The sequence below is a fragment of the Strongylocentrotus purpuratus genome, unplaced genomic scaffold (genome assembly GCF_000002235.5).
Source record: "Strongylocentrotus purpuratus isolate Spur 01 unplaced genomic scaffold, Spur_5.0 spur5_scaffold_5, whole genome shotgun sequence".
Taxonomy (NCBI): domain Eukaryota; kingdom Metazoa; phylum Echinodermata; class Echinoidea; order Camarodonta; family Strongylocentrotidae; genus Strongylocentrotus; species Strongylocentrotus purpuratus.
In genome coordinates this window covers 43,318,775-43,337,487 of record NW_022145611.1, presented here as the reverse complement: position 1 = coordinate 43,337,487, position 18,713 = coordinate 43,318,775, and the positions used below count along the sequence as shown (strand labels likewise).

General features: G+C 33.2%; 1 protein-coding gene across 8 annotated transcripts in view; it reads left to right on the top strand.

Moving 5' to 3' along the window:
- The window catches only part of LOC593505 (mitogen-activated protein kinase kinase kinase kinase 5), a 64,705-nt gene extending 47,260 nt beyond the window's left edge, over nucleotides 1-17,445 (top strand). For 4 of the 8 annotated variants that reach the window (XM_011672948.2, XM_030999451.1, XM_011672946.2 and 1 more), the window contains 11 exons: nucleotides 3,444-3,489; nucleotides 3,739-4,008; nucleotides 4,824-4,908; nucleotides 5,293-5,372; nucleotides 6,478-6,538; nucleotides 7,122-7,304; nucleotides 8,137-8,240; nucleotides 8,674-8,771; nucleotides 9,455-9,627; nucleotides 11,589-11,752; nucleotides 12,191-17,445. In XM_011672948.2, the coding sequence (XP_011671250.2) occupies nucleotides 3,444-3,489; nucleotides 3,739-4,008; nucleotides 4,824-4,908; nucleotides 5,293-5,372; nucleotides 6,478-6,538; nucleotides 7,122-7,304; nucleotides 8,137-8,240; nucleotides 8,674-8,771; nucleotides 9,455-9,627; nucleotides 11,589-11,752; nucleotides 12,191-12,334 (1,408 nt within the window). In that variant the 3' untranslated portion in view covers nucleotides 12,335-17,445. Of the gene's footprint in view, nucleotides 1-1,331; nucleotides 1,365-3,443; nucleotides 3,490-3,738; nucleotides 4,009-4,823; nucleotides 4,909-5,292; nucleotides 5,373-6,477; nucleotides 6,539-7,121; nucleotides 7,305-8,136; nucleotides 8,241-8,673; nucleotides 8,772-9,454; nucleotides 9,628-11,585; nucleotides 11,753-12,190 lie in introns of all 8 variants that reach the window. The other 4 variants (XM_011672945.2, XM_011672941.2, XM_011672943.2 and 1 more) reach the window with 3 other exon arrangements.
- The last annotated feature ends 1,268 nt before the right edge of the window (nucleotides 17,446-18,713 follow it).

The window sequence follows — 18,713 nt, the reverse complement described above, 5'->3', positions numbered from 1 at the left end:
AGCCAATATCTCTGGTTACTCTTGTTTCTCTTTCACTAGATTTTCTTCATATATTCCTTCTTTCTAAAGTCGACAAAGTCTTCCTAGATAGCAGTTGGCTTTTCTAAAGTTTCACATTTGTTGTGTCTTTTATCTACTATTTTTTGCCAGATTATTGTGGTGTTTTTTTAGAAAATATCAAAAGTGGAAGCCTTTTTGAAATTGGCAAAATTCATTTTACTATCCATGTCCAATACATATCAGCTTACTTATTGAATGATATCATATCACTAATGATCCATAAATTGATTCATCATATACTTCACATACAGTTATTTGAATTTACTGCTTATCCTCTTTGAATTATTGCATTGATTATTGAATTTTGCTGAAATTATCATACAATTATCAGATCTAGAACCTGTTTATCATTATTGAATGCTTCATCTGAGCATTTTCAAGTGCTTTCTCTGGCTTTATGTTGAGATGTTTGACACATTTTAACAGATCTACAGTATATAATCTAGATGTTGAGCTTAGTATTTCCATATGGAAGTGTGTACAACTCTTTCCTATTTGCAGTGTGTTTGTTTCACTTCTGCTGATATTACTGATCTTTCTTACAGATGTGTAGTATTATTAGATCTCAAGTGTATTCCAAGTCTGAATGTACAATGATCAAAACATGCTGGCTGTAGGGGAATCTTGACATTCCAAAGTATTGCTAGTATTCATAATCAATCTTAATGTGGTAGTTATCAGTTTCAAATCCCTGTACATGAGTGCCATATATCATAGAAAAGGTTGAGTACATTGCACTTTAGATTGATAAATCATTCCACAGAATATAAAATATATAAAGTAGTGGTGGCGAAAGTTGTTGACTTTACCAGCACAGTAGTAATTCGGTATTTGAGTACGCACATTTTTTTCACCCTAGGAATAACAATATGTGTATTTTGGTGAGAAATTTATGCAAAAAAATGATAGTTATTGACTGGACCTGGATAAAGTAAAGAACTAATTTCAAAATGATTGCCTTGTGTTTTTGAACTATGTGGAACAGACATCCTTTTTATCTTATCAAAATTTAATGTCCAACTTTGGAATCTGATGAAGCATTAGCCAGTACTTATATGTGTAATTAAACAAAGCATATCTTGAGAAATAGAGGATAATCTGCCATAAGGTCCATTAGGCTACATCTAAAAATTAAACAGTCTTAGACGTATTGTATTGAGAAAGTTGGTTGAGGATTTGAATGAGAGTTAAATCATATAAAATGATGAGAATTAAAAAAAAAGCTTTCCCTCATCATCATCCTTCATCACAATTCTTAATTTTTGTTTTAGCTATTACGATATGTTGGATGCAGCGTCCGAAAGGTAACATTTTCTTGTGTTACAGTTAGCAGCTGCTGCTGTTCCCTGTTAGAGTGTTACCTTCAAAATGCATGAAATCTTACCACTCTATTTTTCCCTTACAAATTTGATTCATTTGCTTCATCTTCTTTACTACTCCAGGCTCATTTTATTGTCAAAAGTATTCACATTTATTCTCCCCTTTTTGCTTGCCATGCCTCTTGCTACGTACTTCATGTTCTGAAAGAATGGAAGTTTGAAAACAAAGTGTTTGATTACTCATATTATTCTTGCTTTGACTGTTTATATAATAACTTTCAATTGTAGTTTTGTTAATATATCACAATTTCTATCACATACTAATCAACATTTTCTTACAAAAATAAATTATTGTTATCCTGTCTTACCAGTTATTTACTGATATTTTGCATGCCATTATGTGAAGCACTAATATATTGTGCATTATATATGTTAATATATAAATATATATTTGTTTATTTTTTTATTTTTTTTTTTTTACGAAATGTCTCTCGTTCATATCCCTTGGTGTTTTTTCCAATACTAATATTAAATCAAACTATGTTTATGTGTTGGTATCTTGGTATACTAAATTTTCTAAATTGGAATAGTAGTGCATTTATCCATACCATTGGTATCACTGTGAATAACAAACAAAAATTGTGCTCTCCCAAATATTGTAGAAGCATATTAAAAAACTCATGTAGTAAAAGAAAATAACACAAATTTTAGTACCTGTTTATAATGGCTTATAATGAATAATTTTGTATCATCTGAAACCTGAGAAACCTTTCTAAGCATGCTGAATGTAATATTTTATTCAGAGGCTTGGTGTACCCTGTATATGTCTGTGCCCCCAAATTTGTGTCATCTGTAATGGTATATAACCAATCCTATTGTATTACCAGGTAATTGAACTGACTGTCTGGTATAAACGCCCTTCCATTGCATTGACATCCAATATACTATAATTGATTGATAATTGAATGTAGATTATGCAGCTGTATAGTACATGTACATGTATATTTATTCTCCCTGTGGAGCTTTTCTTCTTGTACATATTTGTACAATCAGTAACCAATTATTTGTTTTGTTTAATTGGAGTTAGATGTTTATACTTGGTGCTGTGCATATAAAATCAGTATGTTCATGACAGTGGACATATAACTACTTATTGTTATAATTAGTGACTGAGAAAATGCATGGCTCAAATGCTGTGCACTTGAAAGAGGGCATCATTATGATATTATCTTACAATTTATTTCATTGAGTGGTGAGAATAACCCAGGTACAATTACGATTACATGTACTTGGGTCAGTCATGTACATGTATTTTGCCTGTCCAAGCTATAGCCTAGCATAGGGTATATCACACTCCCTCCACCTGTCAGTTCAATACAAATATCTTTCTGATCCTATTTCTCTACACCTACTTGTTATTTTCTGGAATTTTGACCAGGAAATAAAACTTACCGGTACCTTGTATTTTGTGGTATATAACAACACCCATCAAGATAATACCCCTTTCTTAGGTGACTACATTATATAGATGCAGATTGAACAATCCCAGTGTTTCTGTGTTATTGAAAACAGGACTGTGGGATTATGCATATTTAAGCAAGAAACACAATTTTGTAAAGAAAAGGACCTATTGATATTGAAGTGTCCTGCAAGATGCTTTAAATCAATCTTGCTACATTGTTTGTACATTCAGTTATTGGTTCTGGTCTTAACTAATGCTATTCTTGATATTTCTCTATGTAGGTGTTAAGCTTGGTTTGCGTTATTTCTTCTTTATGCCTGCTAACCTTTTACAAATTCTGCACTCTTTCCTGTGCTGTTTTCCATGTTGATTCATTAATCTGATTATTTTTGAAGGAGATTTATAATGTCTTTGGGGCAAGAATGTTGTTGATGTGAAACAAGTGTAGAAGTATACTCCTTTGTATCTTCACTGATTCTGCAACAACCCAAAATGAAAAGTACAGTGTACATACATGTATGAACATATCCAACACAAGACGATGGAATACATGATAAGAAATCTTAATGTGGTTTGTCTGTTTTTTTTATTCCCATGTACAGTGACACATTACCACACAGTGATCGACCTCCACCTCTTCCACCTAAGGTGAGTGATTGATACCAATACATTATCCAGTCACCGACAGGTGCCTTATCCGGTGCATCACATCGCATACCATCATTATGTACATCTATTCAATATGAACAAGTCATCCTGTATGATAAAGAGAGTAAAGTTTATGCTCCTTTATCAGTTTGCTGCAGGTTTTTTTTGCAAGGAAATGGTATATCATGAAATTTGTATTACCAGTAAAGAAAGAGAAAAATAGTATCATCCCTTGTTTTTACTCTGCAGCAAAAGTCAGTGAAGTTCTCAGCATCAAATGGAACTGCATCCAACGCATCAACAAGAGAAAGCGCCCCTCCATCAGTGCCCCCATCCAAACCAAACAGACCGCAGCAACAGAAGATGATGAATGGAAGAGCCCCCACCACAGAAGGAGAGAACACAGAAGATATCGATAATAAACCGCCGATCGTTCCACCCAGGAGGATACGAAATGAATTCTTAGAACCACCGCCCCAGCAAGCTAGCAATGGACTTCCTCCAACACCAAAAGTCACTGTGAGTCTCCAGTTTGATTACTGTATAGTTATTTACAACCTGTTCTTATCCTGCAATGCTATGTAGCTTCAATTGATCCTTCCTATCATTGATAGGTTCTACTTTGTTCTGGGTATTCTAAGCTCACTTGGTTTATTAAAATTGGGTAATAAAGTAAAATACACAATAAACCTACTAAATAAAGATGGGGGTAAATCTAGTATGAAATTATTGATCATTAATTGGTTTGTTTCGTGGATAAGAAAACAAATTGTAAAAAGCAATTCTTTGTAATCTTATAGTATTGCATATGTAATTTATTACTTGTATTAGTCTTAATTACTAAGGAAAAGCCTAGATCCTATTGTGTAATAAGCAATATAGGACTGATATTTGATGTGAAAGTAAACCGAAACAGAATTTGAACTATAGTCAAAGAAGAATATGTAGTAGGATTTCATAGCAGGAAAACCAATGCAAATTTTTTTATTTCACCAAATGATATCCAAGTGTGGAAAAGACGTACTCCTTAAGTAGAATAAAGCTACATAAAAGTAGTCTTTCAATAAGTTTTTACATTTAGAAGATTTTTTTCTTTCTTAAGAAAGTCATTATCTACAGGTAGTTGCGTATATTTTATTCAATTATCAAAGACATATTCTGGTTTTAATGAGAACAATATATCCCTTCTCTACGACCTAGAAGCAAAAAGGGCCCTGTCAATGACTGTAGTTAATTATTGTTAGGCATGCTGTGAAATGTCATTCAAAGAAATATGTGATGTCTACATTTAATAGATATTTGTGACCAATGGTTGTATTTGTATTCATTTCTAGATGGGAGCTTGTTTCTCCAAGGTCTTCAATGAGTGTCCATTAGTTATACATTGTTCAGCAAGCTGGGTTCATCCAGAAACAAGAGGTATGCAAATGTCTTTTAGTTGATTAAAAAGCCATGTGTTGTCAATAGATACATTGAAATTATAATTCAAGAAAATGTTATTTCTCTATTTTATAGAGTTGTATTATATAAATGTAAGCTGTCATTGATAATCTTGTAGAAATCTAAATAGATTAGTATAGATCAAGCAGTTTAAAATTTAAACAAACAATGGAGATTCATAGCACATTTGCATCAGTATTAAAATGGAAAATTTTCAAGTTCAGTTTTATGTTTAAAATAGGAAGTCCAATACTTGTGATTACACCTAAAATAATACATTTATACCTTCACATGATGAATATTTTTGTTGAAGCTTACTTTAGTCTTAGTGATAGGGATATATCTTCATTTCTTTTGTTACAGATCAGTACATTATATTTGGTTGTGATGAGGGTATCTACATGTTCAACCTCACTCAAATTCATGAAGGTGCTATGGACCAGGTGAGACCTCATTTATTTTATTTTGACAAGATTAGAGATACAGAGACATAGTGAGGAAAGAAGAGAAGGGTGGAGTTGAAGGAAGGAATTCCTTGAATGCTGTGAGCGCCGAAATCGGCTGCCTAGCAGAGCCGGGGTAATAGTTGAAGCGCCTTGAGCACCATGCATTGTGGATATGTGCGCTATATAAATATCCAATATTATTATTATTTTATTAAAAGGAACAATGCAAATAGGAATCAGGAGAAAAGAAGAATGCAAATTGAAAGGGAGAAAGCGAAAAAGAGATAGAAGTGAGGAAGAGAGGGGAGGGTAGGTTAAAGGAAAAGAAAGGTTCAGAAACCAGGAGAATATGTTATTAACTAAATGCAGATATTGAAGTACTAAGTACTTTGAATAATAAGTTGCACTCTATGTTTCAGTTTCAGAGATAATGGGTCAAGTTAATGAGAGTTTGCCAAGATGTTGTAGGTACAAATTACCAATATAGCAGTTTAGGATCTACATTTAAAATCATAAGTGGTTTAAATAGGTTCTTAAAGAGAAGGTTGAGTTCTGGGAAGAGGTGAAAAATAATTTGTGAGCGTTATCATTCTTATTATGCAAGTGTGGAAGAACATCAGATGAGACATTTTCCCTGAAAAGAATGGCTCTTCAAATGCCTTCATATTCAAAATATGTCATGTAAAATCGTAAAACTCGGGGGTGGGATTTTTACGCCACATGTTCGTGTAGTCCCATATACATCTTTCTGTGTACAGTGTTTGTAACTTTACCAAGACTTGGCCAAATTTCTTATCATTTTGATGATTCCAGAACCTTGCAATACACACAAATTCTTATATGCTAGATGATAAACCTTTTCTGGTCGATTCCACACCTTTTCTTTCACAATGCAATCGCATGACCAGAACTCAACTTCATCTTTAATCTATTAAAATGAGTTCAATTTTCTTTCACTTTATAAGATTCAAATATTAGTTTTTAAAAAATTACAAAAGACTTACTAAGGTGTCTTATTCATCTTCATTATCTACGTGTTTAGACCAATCTGTCAAGCAAACACTCCTTGATATACTGTATGTTTGTATACTTTTTTGTGCAGATGTTTCCTCGGAAAACAACATGGTTATATATCATCAACAATATCATGATGTCATTATCAGGTAATTTATTGTAAACAGACCATGGACAAATTGGAATTCTTGAATCTGATCCCCAGGAGCCTCTTTGTAGTGCAATGCATTGCTCAGTTTGAATGCTTTTGGTTGTACGGATGGGATTTCCTTGTTCAGAGAGTTCCTTATGACTTGTTTATGTTTGAAAAATGAAGTGTGATCTTTAACAATTGGAGAACAGTAAAAACTATCAGCAAATGATACTTCATTCCATCCAAGAGTGTTTATTTATTTATTTATTTCTGATATTTAGACATGGTGACTCATTATCACCAATAATGGTGGTCTTCCATGAGGCCCTGTTAAACATAATGAGGTACATTATAATTTAACAAATATATATATATGATAATAATATTAGTAACAAAATCTTGAACATAAATTCATAACAGCAATAAATAAATAAATAAATATATTATCATCACATATTCTTATTATTTTCCCTTATCTCTACCTTTCCTACATGTAAATATGATAATTACTTGTACTTCAAGATATTCTTATGATATATATTTCCCCTTCCTTCTCCTTCCTTCTCCTTCCTTCTCCTTTATCATGACTGGTGCTGTAGGCAAGAACCCCAGTATCTACCAACACAACCTGGTTGCATTGGTGGATAAGAACCCTCATAGGTTTCACATGCCAAGCAGATTTGGTGAGAAGCTCCAGAGAATACCAGACAAGCTAGTACCTAGGAAGTTTGCACTCAGTCATAAAGTACCAGACACAAAAGGCTGTACAAAGTGTTGTGTTGGTAAGTCAAGATGCTAGGTTAGATGTATAGATATTTCAAAAGAAAAAACAAATTAAAGACATTTTTATCAGTCATTTTCATTGGATGAATATATGTTGTTTTTTTTGTATTGTGGTTACCAATTTTGAGGTCTTGTATTCAAGTTGTTATGATTTAATTCATTGAAACCAAAGTATGTGAAGGGTGAAACTATAGTTTCTATATTCAACTTTGTATTTTATAAGGAAATAAAAGTATTTATTAAAAATATATTTGTCCTTGGAAATAGGGAACTCAGTCAACATTCCAACTTCTAGTTATAGAAAATTGTTCATTGATTCCCGTATTTATAACTCTTTGACAAAATAATGTTAAAGGAGAGGTCAATTTCTATCTACATTAAAACTGATTGACATGGTGAAATCCATGCTTGTAGATTCCTGGTTGATAATTCATTTCTGTATTGGGTGCCTTTAATACTTAGATGTTCAGTATTGTCAGTTTTTGTTTTTTATATTTACATGGCAGCTTGTCATTCCATCTTGTTTACAATAAGAATATTAATTTAATTTATATATTTTGTGACTAGACACATTTTGAATGATCTGTAAAGGTGATCTGTCATTGTTATCAATTCACATGGTAATACTTTATCATTCACTGAAACTAAGTAGGTTTCAATTGAAGTGTTATATTTGTCTTTTATTCATTTCAAAGTCAGGAAATTATTTAATGTTAGTTTTGAAAGTGGTATATATTCATAACCATTGCATCAATCTGTTGACTATAATCTCTCTCTCTCTCTCTCTGTTTCTCTCTCTGTTTCTCTCTATCTCTTGTTACTTTCAAACAGTGAGGAATCCATACAATAGTCATAAGTACTTATGTGGAGCTCTGCCTGCGGGTGTGGTATTACTGCAGTGGTATGAACCCATGAACAAGTTCTTACAAGTAAAGGTGGGTACAGCATGCAGTATGATCATATCATAGAGATTACTTTCAAATGACCATTGGCATCAAAGAAAACTTAACTGTATCTATAGTATAGACAACAATTGCAACTATCATGTTATAATGTATTCCATTGTTGATAATTCATTCACATAAACAGTTATTATTATGTTGTGTGTGTGAATAGAGAGGTTTGTAAAAGTGGAAATCCTGATGAACCCTGCAGAACATGGCATTTTATTATTGGAAATGAAATGGAAAGTGATTACTTATGCTAAGAGTAATTTGGAACATAAGTCTACTCAATCAGTAGTATGACAGTTCAGGCCAAATCATGTAAAAATCTTCTTTTCTCAACATAAGTGTTTCTTTTTACTTCAGGCTCCATTTCTATAGAATATATTCAACTTTGGAAATGTTTGTACTTGTGTGTTTTTAGGTGTTTGACTGTCCACTGCCACCAGAGATCAAGGTATTTGAAATGCTCATCAAACCGGATGCCGAATTCCCTATTGTGTGTGTTGGAGTAGCAAGAGGGTAAGTACATCAAATGCAGCATAATAAGGACTAAATATTTCCTGGTTGTTTGTGATGCTTTACAGCTATGTCGTAAAATACAGTTTAGACGAATTACATACCTTGATGCAATATTACTGAACACTTTTTTTTTTTACTTTGAAAGTGTTGTTTTGCTGAATGTTTGTTACATATTTCTGTTTTGTGAAATATTTAAGTAATGACTAATACTTAAAAGGGATCTGGTAACTTTGTCTCAGATTCTGACACAAAATTCTGGATTTAGCTCATGCTGCAATGATAATTATAAACCTTTAGGTCAGTCTGGAACCCCATGACTTTTACAAACTGATCGCCTGAGCGATTATCAAGATATTTATGATTGGAAATCAAAACCAAATTTTGCGTTTGCCTAATGGTTTTCATAACACTATAGTCTATTGGGAAAATGAGTATGGTAAAAGCGGTCACTCAAAGATTTTTACTTTTTTGAGGCACTTCTTGATCATTTTGAAGCACAATTTTTTTAGGGCTTCAATATTACACCATATCACAGACACTGATAATACCTAGGGCCGTGTATCTCATATGTAACATCGTTAAACGATCCCTTTAACTGAATACTCTTAGTCATCATGGATTTAGAAGTACATACTACACTTTTTATGAGCTGCCATTTGTGTTTTCTAAACTTTTAATTTCAGGTTGGACAGGTCACACCTAACGTTTGACGTTGTAAATCTGAACTCAACGAGCAGCTGGTTTGTAGAGCACCCTCCGACGGAGAAGCTTCTCGACGTCGTATGTGTGTCTCAGATCGAACGAGACACTGTCCTGGTCTGCTTCGACAGTGAGCATGCATCGGCCAAGCTCCGCGGTAGCATACATTCCGGCAGCAGACCTATGCACTTAGATACTGCTGCTCTTTCCTATCAATTTCATGCTGCTTCATTTATGATTTTGCATGATATTATGCTGCTTAATGCTACATTGGGGTCTCCTTTCCTGTATGATTGATATTCCATGTAGTAGTGGTCATATACAGGTCTTTCAAGTCACCTACCATTTTGACCTTTTCTTTACTAAAAATTCACTTTTTCATCATAAGCATTTGAAAAGAGGTGTTGTATATTGTGCATAGCATAATATGCATAATTTTAAACTGATTTTCCATGGCTTTTAAAACCTCACAGGGCCCAATTTCACAAAGCTTAGCAATTGATTGTACGATTGATTTTTGCAATTGATAGCATTAACCACTATGTGCAATCAATCACAAAAATCAAGATCTTGTGCCATTTAATAGTATCCAAATGATCAAAATGATCTCATCAAAGAACCTAAGCAATGCAAGTTATTTTGTGGAGAAGAATTTTTTTCTCTTTGCTTCGGCAATAGGAAGAGAAAGTGGGAAACACCTTTGTTAATGAGTTGGTGTAGGAAGGGATGACTTTCTGAAAATAAGAAGAAAGTAAGAATTGTATGACAGATACATGATAGAGGAGAGCACCCCCAATGTAAATCTAATTGTAATAGCTGACACCATCCTTATCCATCCTGCATGATACCAAGACCATCTGATGATTTCTTTTATTATTTTATCATTCATGCATGCTTTATTTGATTCACATTTCATTCAACAATATCTTATTCCATACCCCTTTAATAGCGTATTTAGCATTTTTCTGTCATGTGTTTTTTGTAAGATCACAGACGATATCCCTAGAATATGAAGTTATCATGGTAGACCCTCCCTACAATCATTCATATCATGCTTATTACCTATTACATTCTTTTTGCATTCCTACTATTTTCAATATTAATACAGCTTCTAACAGTCTTTGAAATGCAATTAAAGCACCCATTTATAATACATTTCATTTCCCTCCCCTCAGAAGACTGGCATGTATTAACTATTAGGCTATATTAAAGCGACAATGCTCTCATGAAAATTACATTTGAGAAGAAAAAAATAACCAATTATTTCAATTCTTTGCAAAAGAGCAGTTGTTCATTAACTTATCAAATGAAACAACATTGGTAAAAGAATGTAGACTTTTATATTTGCAAAAACAATAAACATCATCCAAATACTTCTCCCAAGAAAATAGATCTTTAATTCATCATCCATCCATAAAGCAAAAAAATATTTTAGAAAAAAAGAACTCATGATCAAATGTATCTGGTAGAATCAGTGGAAATTAAGGATGTCAGCTTTTACTGCAGCAGCAGTAGGACAAGAAAGGTCTATTGTCTAACAGTGCATGTTACCACGGAGCTTGCCCCTTTTTTGTTTGCATTTTTGTTTTACATTCCATATTTAAGTTAATTATATAAGTTTCACATTCTATCACTTTTCGATTTTATGTGTTTCAGTGGGAGTAATATATACATTATTGTATTACTTCACAAGTATACCATTTTATACATAAATCATACCACATGGTTGACGTGATGGTATGGATATTTTACCATACTTGTACGACCTATATACAATATTGTGTACAATCTTTACACAGCTGCAACGTTCTTCACTATTTTCTTTCAATTGTTGAGTTATCTTCTTTTTTTTTTGTACCAGTTGAATTAAATAAATTCTCCATACCAAAGTTTAAAAAAGCAAATACAAAAACATTTATTCTTCAAGCATGCACCCTAAGGCTTAGGAATGGATGACTAAAAACCAATACTGATCACAAGATTAGTTCATTTATATTATGTTATGGGTAATACATGTCTTAACTGAATAAGGGTTGACATTGAGACAGCTAGCACCATTGCTAAAGATGTGCCCACTTTACCATGATCCTATTATTCTCCTCTTCCATCCCACTGAAGGTGAAGTGAAGGTCGTTAACCTGAACGGCAGACCGAGGAACAGCAAGAAACTGCTGACTGAACTGCACTTTGACTTTGCTGTGGACAAACTAGTAGTACTACAAGACAGTGTGCTGGCCTTCCATCGGCATGGCATGCAGGGAAGAAGCTTCAGGTCAAATGAGGTGAGGTCACACCTCATTGTACAACTCACTCCATCAGCATATTTTTGGTGCACTTTCATAAAAATGCAGTCTTTTTCATTTAATTGAAATGCATTTTTGTGATAAACTGTAAATGCCAGAACCATGGAGTTTTGGTACGATGTATTCAGTACATAGTTTCAAATATATAGTTTAATTTTGTTGAACTATTATTAAAATGCCAGAAAGAAAGTATCCATCTTAAACCACCAATTGATAATGGTGGTAATTTTTCTATTTGCCATGTATATAACAAAATGAAACATTTGCATTTAGTTTTACTGATAAGATTGTTGATGTAAGATTCTATATTATAATATAGTAATGATCTATTGTATAATATTAATACTCCTTTAACAAAGCTTATTTAGGAGAGGAAAAACTGACTAGAAATTGTTTTTATTGATCGTTTGTTTTCAGGTGACGCAAGAGATCTGTGATAAGAGCAAGCTGTTCACCCTACTTGGCCATGAGAAGCTCACTGTACTCAAGAGTCATCCCCTCTCTGATCCTACTGCACCATGCAATATCTATCTACTCACAGGCCATGCTAACATGATGTGAAGAACACGCCTACATTGTGCACCGCCTGATGAGGCACGCAAATATATAATGTGAACATTTTGTTTGAACATTCTGCTTCCCATCAGGAGGACACATAGTCAGTGTGATGCATTGAATGTGCACTGGTCAGCAGATAGACATGTTACGTCTAGGATGGACATGATAGTGGATTAACATGATGATGACGGAGTGATGAGAGAGAGAGGAACTGTTAGGCCTAGAAGCCATTGTGTGTGAGAATGGAGTCATTCTTAGCAGCAGCTGGACAATGCTAGACGATGATGCTCTTTCTGTGCCCTTGAGGAAGGAATGTATGCCTGGAGAATGCTGGTTTATTGAGAGCTATGGAGCTCAGTCAAGATGATATCATCCCATCCCTCCTCTATATCATTTCTTCATTGCAGGGTTTGACTTTGAAATCCCAAGCATTTCATACATTGTAAAATCTTGTAACTGTAACAGAAAGTATATTGTACATGAGGTTTGTTTTACTGGCTAGAGTAAATTATAACATATACTATATTGCTATTCATGACATACCTAAACCAACAGTAAATGATGTAGAAGACATTGTCAAAATGGAAGCCCTTTATCAATTCTTTGGAAAATACATTGCATATATACTGTTCCTACGGAGGCATTTTGATGTTATACTAGGGTCCGATATTGTAGACATTTTGATTGCTGTCTCTCTGAATAAACTTGCTGAAATATGATCCTATTGCTCTAATAAATCTGTAAATTGCATGTTTATCCGAAAAGAAAAGGTAACTGATGGCTTATCAGAAGCTAGTCAACTGCTCAAATACATAGTTATGATTGATGATGACAAGAATGAGTTCTTTTCCAATAACATCCCTATTTGAATAGATGCTGTATAGACAGCATGAGTTTTTGATTTAAGGCTTTAATTTTCCCTTGGGTTGCGGCAGATGAATATAACAAGTGTTAAGAATTAGCTGATAACTGTTCTACCTTTGGATATAAAAGGATATGAAGTAGCATGCTGCACAAAGGAGCACAATAAAAATATTACTTAGACAAATAGATTTGATTTTCCTTCTATTAAAGTGGCCCTATGTTTTAGCCATTATCAAGGAGAAGAAAGCAACAAAGAAGTGTCACTCTTCAGGTATTGATCAGAATAGTAAACTAAAATGGAAAGCTCTTTCAGACTTTTCTGTGGTCAGTTCATAGACATATAACATCATTACATGAAGTTTCTCTGTACCATGTACAAGTACTGCAAGATTTTGGAAATATGTACACTTTACTTTGGTATTGGAGAGATAAACAGTACATAAATGAGAATGAATTGGCTATTATTCAATACTTATACAATCTATCATTTCCCATTTGTCTGTATATTTGTGTGAATGTGTTACCCACATTACCTAGTGATTAGTGTTAACCTTGGTATGTTCACACATGAGGCTGGAAGCTGCTGCACTGTTGTTGTTTTCCTTCTAACATGTAAATGACAATTGAAGATAAACAAAGTATCTGCTCAACAAAGGTCCTGTTTATACTCAATATCTGTCAGATATAGGATACAGAAATGTGAAATATTTAGTGCGTCACTTGCGTCATTATTAAAACAAAACAAAATGCTGCAGTTTGCTGCCTCATATGTGTACAAGCTTTTAGTGTCAGCCTTCAGTTTAATATGGTGTATCCTTTTATGACAGAAATTTTGCCCTGTAATTGTTCAATTTATTCTCCTTTGTGTCAGCGCAAAAACCAATCCAATCCTGATTTTTGTGAAAGTATACATATCTATTCATCTTTGCCTTCCAATGTATTGTAATTAATTTTTTTAAACCAACTATCTTTTTTTTCTTCATATAAATTGTAGGGTTCTATCTATGCATTTTTCACACAAGGACTTTTCTTCTTCCAGTTCAATAAGGATGCTTAATAGGTAATAGGAACCAAGAGCTTTGTTTTTAAAAAATGAACAGTTTGTTGGTTGACTGTCTCCCACAATGTGCACCAACAAATGTCTCTTCGAAGCCATTTCCATCTGCATACCCTATTTGTAAAAATGACAATCAAAAATTTAAAGAAAAAAAAAGAGTATATTATTATTGTCCTGCACATTATTTTATTCCTTTACCAAAAATAATAAAGTAAGGATAAAGCAGTTTATAAAAAACAGTGAACTTGATAGTTTGCATATGATATTCCTTTGCACAATATTGCACATCTATTTTTAGAATACATTAAGCAAAAAATTCCTTTATTAGTCCTCAAGCCTATTTTTTTTCTGTATTACTACAAACATCTGCTCATTCGCTAATATGAATTTATTCCCCAAATGTAGACATTTTGGGGTAAAATATGTCTGCATTTGTAGAGAACAAACTTTCATATCTGCCCATTATCACAGCATGAATTAAACTTTGAATTATAATTTTTGAATTTCTCTCTGTCGTCCTTTCATTATTTGATAATTTTGATCATTTCTTAAATGCAATATTTGTATATTTTTGCATCAGTTATCTTTGAATTTTGTTAGTGCAAAAGTTTATTATTTCCTTTTGTATGGTAGAATTCCTTCAGCTAATTTAATCATTTCTTTTGAGTTGAATGAAATTGCGATTCACACCTCAGTTATATGTGTACAAGACATGTTGAAATAGTATAGAGTTACTTTTTGAAAGTCATTTGTCTACATGAAATGTAATAATAATGATTAATTTTGAATGTATATTACTGTTTAATGAAAGTACTGTCAATGTTGAATTTTATGATATATCACATTTTAACCAGCAGAGCTATTTCATATGTAGTAAATGTTGATAATTTGGTCTTTTAGAGTATGACACTGCCAAATGGGTTGCGTTCTTACTTTTATCCACTTACACGATATGGCACCTCTTAGCACCTCCAGAATTGCGCCAAAGATTTATTCATTTTTTTAAAACCTGTTTTCGTAAATTCCTGTCCCTCTGTTCTCCATTTTAGTTCCTGCTCCCCCATACTTTTTGTTGCTTTCTCCCAGTAAAATGTTGTGCTTGGAAATGAGTAGCTGTATGGGATCCCGGTACCTGTTTCTAAACTTATCTAAAGTTGTATTTGAGGGACAGCATTAAAGAATTTAGGATGAATGGCTTATCTGGCAGCATTAGCTCATTGATTGAATTCACTGCTCTCTTCACTTCGCTATAGTACATGTACCTTTTTTGCTACATTACTGGGTTTCATTTAGATCCATAAAACCATTCATATGGGTTCATTACAAAAATACTTTATTAGCAAGCAATGTATGTACTTTATAAACTATGTTAGATCCTGGTGATAAAAAGTAGAGTCTATAGTAATGTTAAAGAATATACAATTTTTCAATATTGTAGCACCTGTTGCAATTCAAAATTCAATCACTAGGTGTTTATGTGCATATTATTTATGATTAGAAGTTGTTGTTTTAATGATTCAATGACTAAATTTGCAACATCTGCTCACGGTATGCGTTCTTATATAGCACTGTAGAACATCAATACAGAAGAATGCTTTGGGGTTTTTTTTTAATGGGCATTCGCATTTTCTTTGAAGGTTATGAATTTGCATGTATTTAAACAAGAGATGATTATTGCAAAATTGAAACAGAACTGCACAATCAATGATACTTTACCTGATGTATATTCCTTGTTCAGAAAGTCTTCCTGGCATATGATTGTTTTTAGAAATGCTTTATATCACATTCTTTAGTAAAGGTCTGAATATAGTATGTACAAGATTCAATGTCGAAGACACGTTTGTTCCATGTAATGCATTCACACATTTTATTATTTAGTTAATATAATTTTCATTTCTCTTGTGATGACTCTTATTTTTGTGTGTGCACCTTCTTGCTGGTATTGAAAGTTCCAACTTGTTCTCATTTTTTTTTGGTCCTTGGTCGCTAGTTGAATGGATAGATAATAATAACTCCTCCACATCGTACCCTTGCAAAAGCAAACTGTCAGTGATTTGTGAATTTATGTGATTATCCTCCGTGAGTGTGAGTAAACTGAACAAAGATGTTTTAAGTGCTAGCTGCGTATTTATGAAAAAGACATGTCAAATCTATTTGATTGTAATGAATGATGGGACCCATCAGCCTTCTATGCTTTGTACATGCTCATGTGTAAATATCTTGTAAATGTGGCATGTATGATGGCACAAATTACATGAGGATATTGTTATTACGAAATACATCTTTTTATACTATTAAAGTACAATAAATTTGAGATGATTTGTATTTAAATTATCACACTTTTGTACAAGTTTTTAGAAATGGACAAGCTAAAACCTATAGATGTTCTATAGGAAGAAAAAAAATCAATTGGTCATGATGCTACACACTTTATAACTTTAAAACAATTTTTGAATTTTTATTAATTTTTGTCAATAAAATCCCTTCCATTTTTCCAAATATAATTACCAAAATACTCCACAAGTTCCTTTGATTTTTCTCTGTATGCTATACTAAAGATAGAACAGGAAGGAATGTGATTTGTAAGAAAGATCTCTCCCATCAATCACTATAGAGTTACAGACTACTATTAATGAATACTACTCTAGATATGATATAATAACTTCAAATTATTGAAAACTTTTTATGAAAGATACAGTATACTATAGATTTATTATTTAACAACAACAGTTACACAATGAATAAATCAAATCTGGGAGATATTCACAGGTTTCAAACAAGCAACACCAGCGCAAAACATTGCTGTTGAGCTGCATGTTTCACCTTGTTTACCTGAGTGCTAAAGTAGAATTATGGTCAAATATGCAAAGGTGATAAATGTGAATTTCAAACTCTTACAAGTACTTTTTAACATGTGTATACATTGTGGCCATAGGGGTGGCTCTTTTGTACACACAATTGTATTGCATTATACAAAATTCAATATTATGAGAATGCAATATCAAGATGTGGCATATGAGTTTAACCATCCATTTCTTTGTAAAATGTTTACTTAACCTATATATATCTTATGTGTGAATAGCTGGAAAAAAGTAACTATTATTGTTCTGTCATCTCAATCAGTTGTACATACAAAAATATTGCTTTAATCAAATTTCTTTCTAATTAAAAGAAGACAAGTTCTGCCATAAAACAGTGTTGTCTTTGATTCATCTTATTTATTCACTCTCTTATAACAGGAAATATGAAACTGAGAAATGAAAATCTGAATTAATTCTAAAAAGGTTTAGACTTCTTTGAGGCTCAAAAGTTAAGCCCCCAGCCTGTTTGAAAGGTTTAAATGTTCATATAATAAGTCCCCCAAAAATGTGAATCTGCAAGTATGTTACCTTGTGGCATTTGAGGTACTTTCCATTATTTGGAACTTTTGATTCCCCCCTTTCTATAAAATTCCTTGTGTGTGAAACTTGTGAGAAGACCATGGTATGACTTAATATTATTATTTTTATTATTTCTTAAGTGCAACCCGGGAAGGGGGGGGGGGATACTCAGATTTGGTTTGGACGGGGGGTGCCGCTCAAGCCTCGAAACCCATACCAATTATAAGGGTTCATTTTTCTCCAAAAAAGACAGACTTTTCAAAATTTTCAGGTGTTTTTCTTTCTGGTGTTTGCATGTCTATACACCCAAGAAAAAAAAATGCAAATTTTGAAAAAACGGATCAATTTTTAATGGTATTTTTGTTAAAAGTGGGACCCATGTTTAGGGATTTTTTTGTGAAAAAGTGACCCATTAGAGCGGCACACCCTGTATGTCTTAATATGTGAGTACACCCCTCCCATCCCCCCCCCCCCCCCAAAGGAGTGCAACATAATTGTGGACAGGCTTTTTTTTTAAGTGAGAAAGTAAAAGGTTCAACATGAAAAAATGAGATGGAGACAGAGACAGAAAGAGTTTGAGAGATATATATATATAAATATATATATGTAGAGAGAGAGAGATAGAGTGAGGGTAATAAAGAGAGGGGACTAGGACGGGGGCAGGCTGCAGGGATATTAACTGATGAGAATTGGGAAAGTAAATTTGAGTGAAATTTTGCAAATATACTTAACAGGCAAACAAAAAACATTGTTCTTGAAAGGGAAACAACATACTCGAATCCTGAAGAAAACAAACTGACCGAGTATACAAGTAATTTCAACAACAACATAACTCTTTTGCAGTTGAAACAAAAAAAGGCCAATTCAGATCTTTTTTCATTTCAGAAAGTTTAGGGCGAATGTACCGATAAGATTACGAAAAATGTATCAAAATACAGTATACTGTTCACGATTGATTGATTGTTTACCAAAGCACGCTTCGTTGAATGGTCGGCAGGAGTGCCACAGGCGGCTTTGCGTTGCTATGACGTCATGCTTCATTGACAACACACACGTACACATGACTTTGTATTGAATTATA